At 43.3% G+C, this 10,221-nt stretch overlaps 1 protein-coding gene across 1 annotated transcript; it reads left to right on the forward strand.

The window, feature by feature from the left end:
* The first annotated feature begins 5,254 nt into the window (after positions 1-5,254).
* gclm (glutamate-cysteine ligase, modifier subunit) lies at positions 5,255-10,199 on the forward strand. Its single transcript, XM_060067480.1, has 7 exons — positions 5,255-5,657; positions 5,825-5,890; positions 6,654-6,738; positions 6,834-6,890; positions 7,166-7,368; positions 8,711-8,825; positions 9,031-10,199. The coding sequence occupies exons 1-7, from the start codon at positions 5,520-5,522 to the stop codon at positions 9,198-9,200; spliced, it is 834 nt and encodes a 277-aa protein (XP_059923463.1). The 5' UTR covers positions 5,255-5,519; the 3' UTR covers positions 9,201-10,199.
* Positions 10,200-10,221: the final 22 nt, after the last annotated feature.

Genomic DNA, 10,221 nt, shown 5'->3' on the forward strand with positions numbered 1-10,221 from the left:
TAAATATGTAGCATTTATCTTAAATGTGCAAGTGAAACAAAGAGCACATGGAATACGTTGTTGTAAAACAAATATCTAAAACAACACCAAGCCTCATCTAATCTCAAATAAAGTTTCAATTGGCTTGTTTGTTCACTGTAAGTCTCATCAGAAAGCCCAACGCCGGGCCTTTTTGTTAGCAAATTCGCTGATGAGGTCTTTAAAGTGCAATTGTCGGCTTAGCTGACTTTCAATTGAAAGTCTAGCAAGGTGGATCTGAGATAGTTCTTAACTAGTTTCAGTTTGCTGAACGCCCTTTCTCCACCTGCAACAGTCACAGGTAATGTACAGAAGATTCGGATGGCAACACATACTTCACCAAAAGCTCTGAAGCTGAAATTTATGAATGGAATTCAGCAGTTCAGGGGGAGAGTGGCAGTCTGAACATGCACTATAAACTATAAAAAAATATAAAAACTATAAACTTGCACTATAAACAGACCTCAAATGTTGCAAAATTAGCACTAAGATCCTGTTTGTGTTTGCTTGTTAATGAATGGCAAACTGAGTGAATCTGATCATCTTTTAAAGCCTTGATTTTCAGTATTGCAGCAAATTCCACACGGATATTTGCAATGGATTGAAAGCGGGTGTCCAAGGCACAGATGATGTTATCTAAAGCCACATAGAACACGCTGTGGTGAAACAGATTGGATTATTTCCTTCTTTCCTCTGACTCTCATCTGCAAAACGTTTTCTCTTTCGCTTGTAGCTAACTGGAAATCCAGTGGGAACATCCATAGCTTCTGCTATAAGGGAAGCCTCTGCAAGGAAGTCATCCCATGAGTTGCGAAAGAGCTGCATTTCTTCCTTCAATGCCTCTATATTGGCTGCTTCTACATCTAGTGTAATTTTTCCTGACTGCAGAATTATGTTTCTGTCTTCAATGGACTGCAGTATTTTTTTCCAGACAGTCGGGGGAAGAATGGCTTTAAAAGATGTCAAATAACTCCTGAGACCAGTGACCTCTGATTTGACTTCATTAGTCAAGCTGCACCTAGCAAAGATGTTATCCAGGGCCTCTAGGAGAGATGGTAAGTGATTTGCAACTGGTTTAACAGCCGCTATGCGGGCACTCCAATGGGTATCAGACATGCGGTGAAGGGAGCACTGGAGCAGCCAGTCTTCTCTTTGAGAATGGCCCATCTCTCTGGGCTGGCACTGAAGATATTGTATATGTGTTCCAGTACTTATTTGGGCAGATCCGGTACCTCTCAAAAAAAAAAATAATAAAATAAAATAATAACATGCATATATTAATTTACAGAACAAATCCCAAGAATTTCATGTTGTTTATTAAGATTTAACATCATTTGAAAGTGTCGGAGATCTGTTGACGCACTGAAATGCTGCGGGCCAACAAACCACGCCCAACACTTTTGATATTCGCCGCATCTGATGAGCAAGCAGAGGGGAAAAAATGGTTACCATGCATGACCAGCTATGAAATGTCCCCTGTTGTCAGCGATTACATAGCCAACGTGATCTAGCCCGATCATTAACTTAGATTGGGTCAGTTGTGCTCCTTTTTTCTGTGGAATAATTGATGCGGCCCAGCCTGACCCAGACTCTACCTCCAACGGCCCCAAGGTAAGTTGAGTTTGAGACCCCTTCAGGTTCAGAACTTTATTATTTAGCTCACACTGCCATCTATTGGCTAAAACATGCAACAGCATAGTAACTAAGAAAATAAAATTCACAGAATCGTGGACAGGACATAAGAAAAATCATGGATAATATAATAATAATAATAATAATAATAATAATAATAATAATAATAATACATTTACAACAGTGTTGTCTATAACTTATATTAAAAGGTTAAGTTATATTTATTTATTCTTTAGGAGCTACAGTCTAGCCAAAATATGTTTAATCCTTTCCTCTGGGATAAAATACTCATTGGCATTATGAGTTTAACTGAGGTTAAACTGTTACAAAAGGTCTGAGCTTTTGTAACAGTTCCCCCCCCCCCCCCACACACACACCTTTATATACTTCATATATACCCCTGTGGCTTCCTGGGGGCTGAGCCCCCCCAAAAGTCAGAACCTAGAATCGCCCCTGTGCTCGCCTCCTCTTTGCAATGGAATTTGTTTAAGATATAAAACCATTTAATTGAACATACACACACTAAAACAGATATTTTCGTTTTTAAATAAATATTTGGAAACGAAAATGTGTGTTTCCCGCAGCGTGCCTCTCTGGTATTGAGCGGGTCTGCAGGATCGCACTCTGCACAAGTCGGTTAAAAAGTCTCGGTCACGCCTGACTCCGTAATCAACGCTTTCTAAGCATCGGTGGTGATGGCAACTTTCTCCGCCAAGAACGGGATCTCACGGAGGGGGGCTGCTGCTTCTCTGTACATTTTCTCCACGCCGCACAGTCAGAGTTTGGCGAAATGGCACTGTGTAATCCGCCTCTGCCATGTTTAAAATAGCATGCATATGCATCAATTGTAGGCCTATTCCCAATTTAATTTACAGAGCAATCCCTGCAAAGTATTTTGGTATAAGTGACTAGGATTAGTGTGTGTCTGACAGGGGGGGCCCTGCCTACTAACCCTAGTAGGCAGTGTATTTTTTTTTTGTTCCATTACCTCTGACCCCCGTACTAAGTCGCCGGATCCAACCCCCCTCTGAGTTCCGGGACCTACACCTTTACAAATGAAGCACTGATCATATCACATACTTTACTATTGATTGAAACGTTGTGTACTGGTTAGTGCTGTCAGTTAAACGCGTTATTAACGGCGTTAACGCAAACCAATTTTAACGGTGTTAATTTTTTTATCGCGCGATTAACGCAATTCTTTTTTTCTTTGGCTCAAAACAAAGAAGCAGTAGCCTGACTGCTATGTTCAAGGCAGTATGTTTGTATGTTCATCGTTTAATTGCACTATAGGCTTATTTTTTGCATCGTCCTGTTTTGATCAGTATAATGTTGTTATCAATAAAAAAAAAATTGCGCAAGGCAAGCCTTGCGCAATTTTGATAAGAGCATTAAAATGAGAACAATTTATGGGACAAAGAAATCAAGGGATATTTAGCATAGAAAAAAAACACATTAATTATTTTAATCGCTTGACAGCACTAGTACTGGTAAACCAGCTCTAGATAAGGGCAAGTGTAGCCTTCCAAACAGTGGCAATACAATGTGCTTCTCATAAATAAAAGCAAAAGGATAGTAGGTGATAGGCTACAAGGAAATAAAGGCGTTTGAAGCTGATCCTACTAAGTTCTGTTTTGTTCTGACTGGTTTTTATCAGATAAATAAACCCTGCTGTGAATAACTTTTAGATTCCCAACGCAGTGCAAATGAATGGACGCTGTCGGGAACACACCTAAGCAAGAGCGTCATCACTAGTCACGTCTCTATCTAAAGGTGAAGCGAATCTTTAGAAAGTTTGTACAAAATAATTTCGAATTAGGTGTGTTTCCATCAAGTGGTTGGAGCGGAAAACTACACTAGTTCTGCCTGGAGATGGCGCTGTAGGCATAAAATATATGCCGATTCGCGGCATATATTTTATTTATTTTTGATAAGTTTGACCTATTCATCGATCCACACGTATCTATTATTCACATAAGCTATCTGTTCCCAGTTGATGTTGGCGGGGTTGCTATGGCCGGTCGTTATGCAGAAATCGAAAAAATGTTCGCTACGACACAGCTGTTTCGAAAAATGTGTTTCCATCTCCCATTTTGTGCATTCAGGGCCCTATCTTGCATCCGGCGCAAGTGACTTAGTCACTGGCGCATGTGTCGTTGCTAGTTTACAACTGGCGCAGAGCGTTCCCACCACCGCCACTCGCCGGTAAATTAGGGATTGATCATGCGCCCCAAGGGGCGGTTCGGCGGAAGGAGGAGGCGTGTTCTGGCGCAAACGGTATTTAGCCGTTTCTGAATACCATTGCGCTACTGACCAGGAAATACCTGGTTTAAAGTCAGTGGCGCGTTGTTCAGATGCTCTTTTTAAGGGCGCATGCATACATGCGCATGCGATGCATACGGATTGCTTGTGCACCTCGCGCATGCACTTTGCTTCTCCCATCTACCTAGCCGCACATTCTTGGTCAATTATTTGGGAAAGAACAGCTGATGCAGCGGTAATAAGTTGTACTTTTAAATCAATGCATCTGCAAACACCGTACAGCAAACACATATTTTCTTGACAGAGACATTGTGTAGGCCTACATGCCCATAACTTTTAGGATTGATGAGTATTTGATCGTGAAAAACATTGTTTTACCGCGAGTGAGTGTTAAAAAGAATGAATGAATGCGGGCGCGCGTGTGTGCTCTGTTTAAACACATGCAAACTAAACACGTAACGCATAATACAATCAATGGCAACGTCTATTACCGCAGGGACACATGCATATTAGGATAGCATACAATACTGATAAGAAACAATGTTTATAATGTATTGCGTATATCATTAAATAGAACCGCATATCAATATCATATACGTTTTCTTTGCCGACATTTATTTGAGGACTCAGTATTTCTGAAGTTGCGGAAGAAAACCCCTTATTCCATGTGTGAATTCGGCCATATTATTTGGCAATAAACTGAGCCATTTGCAGTTTGAAATTCATGTGCATCTGTCTCATCGGAGACTGCAGACGCGCTGTCAAAATATCAACTCGTCCGATTCAAATGCGCTCATGGCTCTTAAAGGGGATGGGAGCTGGCACTCTCATTGGTTTGTTGGACGTTACGCCCAAACCACACCTACGGGTAACTAGGCTGCTTCAGACCAACCCTTTTGACACTTGCGCCGCGACGCAAGTGTCATTTATCCGCCTGTAAAATAGCGATAGCGCCGTAGAACCGCCCACAAAGCTACTTGCGCTTTGCGCTTCCCACTTGCGTTTCAGACCGTTAAAATAGGGCCCTTCATCTCATTCGCATAAATCAAAAACCACCTCAAGCGAGTGGAAAAACTTTTTTGCGAATTCGAGGACTTTTATGCGAATTAGCATAAAAGTTTTGCGAATACTTCAACATTTGCATAAAAGCAGGGGGATGGAAACGCAGCTACTGACGAGGCATCTCGTTATCACCAGGACCATGAACTCGCCCTTACACACTATGGTATGAAGCTACGTGGCAAAATAAATGATCAACACCACCATCTAGTGGATATCATCGTCCATTATCGCTGAAGTCCGTTCCACACCGGTATTTAGACACTTCCTGGTGACGCTCAGAGTGGGTGTGTCTTCACGGCTTGCTTTCATAGTAGTAAGCAGCGCTCGGCTGTCGCTCCTGTTACTCGTTACATGTTAAATGCAAGTCATCCTGACTGCTTCATTTTTTGAGCAGCTGTGTAGTTAGGGAGGGCGTGTCTGTTTTTATGTGGGTCATTCAAAAAAGCACTGCTTTTAGTTCATAGTGAGTTGAAGGCGACAGCCGGGTTGTAGTTCTTGACGCATCTGAACCCCCTCGCTAGCTAGCTACTTTTGAATAAAACCACATGGAGTCTCAAAACACTAATGTGACAGAAAACGCCAAGGCGATGCTCAAGAACGCGAAGACACTCAAGCTCCACACGGGGAACTTGGTGATTCGAAGTCGTCTTAAGAAGAAGTGTCCGTCTTCTCCAAGTGAAGAGGTATGACCTATCGATGACTTTAAACACAACCAAACAGGTTGATCAGTGAACACCTTTAGCAATCTGAGCTAGCCACTATCGTCCCTTCTTGCCCTCCCGTTATCTTCTTCTGCCATCATGTGACCTGGACAAATTAATGTTTACCATAACGTGATCTTATGTTTCAGCTTCAAGACTGCATTCGAGCGACGCTGATCGATTGGCTTTCCACAACACAACTACCTTCAGAAGGGGTGAGACTATTTGGCCAACATAAATAAAGCAAAGGTTTCCATGCTGAAAATCCTACTCGGTGAGGGAGGACGCTGTAGGGCGCGATATCTGCTTGCCAAAACAAAATAATCTTCGTGGCGCACCTCAAAGCATGCCCCAGGGCACCCTGAATAGGAACTGTCATATTGAATGTTCATGCAGAGTTGGTCACCAAAGGCACGACTCTGACCGTGCCGGCCTGGGGTGGGTGAGAGGGAGGGGGGAGGCAGACAGACAGACAAACGGCACCGGGCTCCAACTCAAAATAATCTGAATTCCATGATGGTTTTGTAGTAGATTCCTTCTCCTTTCTCTTTCCCGACAGCCATTTTATTGAATGAAGTTCACTATGGCTGTGTTTTAATGTAACAGAGTCAGAGCTCCAGCCATTCCTGTGTCTGGCTTTTACTGTCTTTGTAGTGTTAGCCGGGCCTAAATGGTCCAACCTTATTATCGCTGCGGAGTCTGTTCCTCCACAGTAGAAGAAGGAGAGGAAACCGTAACACCCCTCACTAACGCATTAGTCATCCGACCCCAATACTGAAAGGGTGAGCTTTAATAATAAAGTGTATTATCCTATTAGTTTAGGAGAGACGACAATAGTCGACATCCGACCTACTTTACTAATGATGCCACTGCCAGTGTTTGTATAACTGGCATCGCAGCCCATGACGTCATCTGTCTTTTTGGTTTAAGTGGGCCTGATTGAGAGTGGATTGGACTCATAATGTGTGCATCACACAGGGTGTTTCAGACACCGTGGACTGCTCCATCCCTGAGGCCACAGAGGCCATCAAACCGGAGGAAAGAGAGGAGCTGAAGGTTTCTGGTCAGTATTCGTCAGTCAGTTCATCCAGGACTTTTAAAATGTCTCTAAAGTGGTGTCGCCTCTCCTGAATGGTTTTTATCTGTACCGCATTCCAGTGAAACTGTTCCTGTGTGAGACCGATCAGTCGTCCATCCCAGAGGCCGTGGAGATGGGTCGGTGACGTATTATCTTTCTTTGCATGACTGGTCCTATTTACCTCAACTTGAGTGATTTAGCAGTCACCTTAATACAAACGCGTGAATTCAGATAGTTGTCATAAAGGAGCAGGTAGGGGTTTAGCATCTTGCCCAAGGAGGCCTTCAGGTAAGACTGTGGACAATGGGGAATCTTAACACCCTGACCGATAGGATTGTCATTGTATTGTCATTGAATATCCGATGCCAATATAGCGTGGCTACTTTTGGCATAAAGATCCTCTTCTCCTCAGCCTGTCAGACGCTGGCTGTGTCTCAGCTGGACTCTGTGATCATCGCCCCCCGGGGGCTGCCCGAGGGCGAGGTGCAGACGTTGGCCCACCTGCAGCCCGCCTGGGAGGTGTTGGAGGCGTTGGTGGGGTCCAAGAAGATCGCGGCCATCGGCACCTCGGATCTGGACAAGGATCTGCTGGAGCAGCTCTACAAGTGGTCTCAGGTCAGGGGAATGCGCGGTTGTTGACGGTGGGCCCCTGGTGTTGAGAGCAGGATTACAGGGCTGGGGGTTCTTGTCAAGGAGGGTTCATGCGACAGCAAGGCAGAATAGAACAACACTACTATTTTCTAGGGGTGTAACGGTACACAACAGTCACGGTTCGGTACGTACCTCGGTTTTGAAGTCACGGTACGGTACAGGACGGTTCGGTTCATAGTTATGGTGAAAAAACGGATTGCTTGACAGAACGAACATAAGTTTAATTAGTAACGAATTAAACACAACAGTTTTAGCTGTCAGTATGAAACATACAAATAAAATGATGCAATTCTCCAATAACCTTAACATAAAATTAATGAAAAATCCAGTTTTAATGCTCAGTCTAGGCTCTTTAAGCTGGTATGTAAACAAAGAGTTTGTAACATATTCCTGCAGCTCTCTAAAGCTCTGAAGTTCTCATAAATATAATCAATCATTAAATAAAAGTGCAACTGCAGCCTTAACTTAAATTACAGCTTATGTATTTTATAATCTATTGGTGTTTTCATTGCCTCTCGTAGGTCAGAGGCAATGAAAACACCAATAGACCTGGTGATGGCATTTGCCCGTTCTGAATTCCCAGACAGGTGTAGGGGTTGATTAAATAGTGTAGGGAGCTGGGTTTGAACGATTTGAACAACTTTTTTTCATTTTGCAGCGGTGACAGTAACACCTGGATGGTGCCGTCACGTTAAAATTGTACCGGGGGCGAAAATTTGTGCAAGTTCGATGTGTTCCCATTTGCATAGACGATCGCTGTTGAACAATGTCTGCACACAGCTTTCGACTTGTCCACTCGTCTTTCCCCATTGTGATAATTAACCTGGAATCCAAAGTTCTCCCACACTTGGGATTTAAATGACAGGGGGGCATCTTCAAGCTCCGGTTTTCTGTTGTCGCTCGCCATGCAGTTCGCTCTCAGTTCGCTATTAGACATCAATCCACACACAGTCGCGATCGCGCTCTGCTACTGCTACTACGAGTTCGCGCACGTGCGAGCCGAGCCTAATAAGGCTAAACGGTCCGGGGGGAACTCCGACTTCAAGTTTTAAGTTCCGCACCGCAAAACAAGCCTTTACATTCGCCATATTAACTATGTACGCCACATTTACGGACCGCGGTACACCTCTGTAACCGCACCGAAGTGCCTGTACCGTGACGGTTCGGTTCAAATACGTGTACCGTTACACCCCTACTATTTTCACATGGTTTTTCTATCCATCTTTTTCTGAGATGTATAGAAAAAGTATGCAGGAGGTTGTCTGCTGGGCTCCTGTGCTCCCCTTACCCCTCTCTCCCTCCCCAGGTGAAGCCCAGCAGTAACCAGGTGAACCTGGCCTCCTGCTGTGTGATGCCCCCTGACCTCACAGCCTTCGCCAAGGACTTTGACATTCAGCTGCTCACACACAGCGACCCAAAAGGTGAACAACTGGTTTGGCAACTTTTTCAAATCTCAAATTAAAAAGAGGAAGAGAAACACAAAGACAAAATGCAAGAACCAGGGTATGCTCTGACAGCTCATTCCTGCTGTGTGGACCATGGTTGTGCTTGCATGTACCTATGCAAAATGGGCAGGAGAAGTTGTCATGAATGCCGTGTCGCGTCTCCTCTTCTTTGCATCCGCAGAGCTGATGTCGTCGTCCACGTTCCAGGAGGCCGTGCAGGAAAGCACCAAGGAGCTGACTGTGGCCGACTGGAGGCTGGAGTGGGTACTGCGCTACTCCATCATAGTGAAGAGCAGGGGCATCATAAAGGCTAAGGGCTACCTGGTCAATGGCAGGAAGGCTAGTCCCTAGCAGGGCCCAGGAGAGGAGGGGACACTGCGATGAAACTACTGCGCCTCCACTTCGTACACACACACAATCGAAATCGATGTCATTTTTTATAATTTGCATTCATTCTACATAGTTGTGACTAGATTATTTAGTATCATTTTGGGGGGGGTCTTTTTTTTAAAGAAAATGTATTTTACTTAAAAGGGCAATTCACATTTCCAAGTTCTCAGTCGTATTTGAAAATCCTTCATAGGTAAATATAAACGTGTGTGTGTGTGTGTGTGTGTGTGTGTGTGTGTGTGTGTACCCTGGTTTATTGATGCTGCTCATTGTGACCAATGCATTTATACTTTTCTCTTACCACTCGCCAACAAGATGTAGGCTTCATTTTAATATGATATAGTCATGAAGGTGGCTGATCGCAATTTGGTTTCTGAAACTTGTCCCGACATGAAGTGCCTCTTTTTCTTCTGTATAATATTTTCAAATGATTACTACCTGCCTCGTTATAGCTGGATTTGTGCATCTATATCTAATACTGTTGGTGGGAATGAAAATATTGTACTGTGTTCCCTCGAAAGAGGATGCCCTGATTTGACAGCGGGAATCAACCTATCGAAAATGAAAGAATATACAGAGAAAAGCAAATACTTTAAACAACGTTTAAAGTCTGTGTTCCACTGAAAACTATGTACTGTATCAAAAGACTAGTGGAAAAAGATTCAAGCAGTCAATGTTTGAAAGCTGTGCAAGACCTTTGCATGTTGGGTTTCACCCCCTGGAAATCATTTTTATGGAAACTATTACATTAACGCAATCTGCAGAATGGTTTATTTATTAAATCTTAAATTATACTTTTAAATCAAACTTTATCAGGGAATTTAAACATTCATAAATGGTTTGTGCAAAGCACTACTTTGGTTTATGGATTGATTAAAAGAGGTGAGCCAACAATGCAAATCAAATGCTGTAAAAAATTGGGTTGTTTATTGACCAAATAAAATCAGATGTTTGAGATTATTGGACTTTGGTTTTTGCTTGT

Source organism: Gadus macrocephalus, chromosome 12, assembly GCF_031168955.1.
Source record: "Gadus macrocephalus chromosome 12, ASM3116895v1".
In the NCBI taxonomy this organism is placed as follows: Eukaryota; Metazoa; Chordata; class Actinopteri; order Gadiformes; family Gadidae; genus Gadus; species Gadus macrocephalus.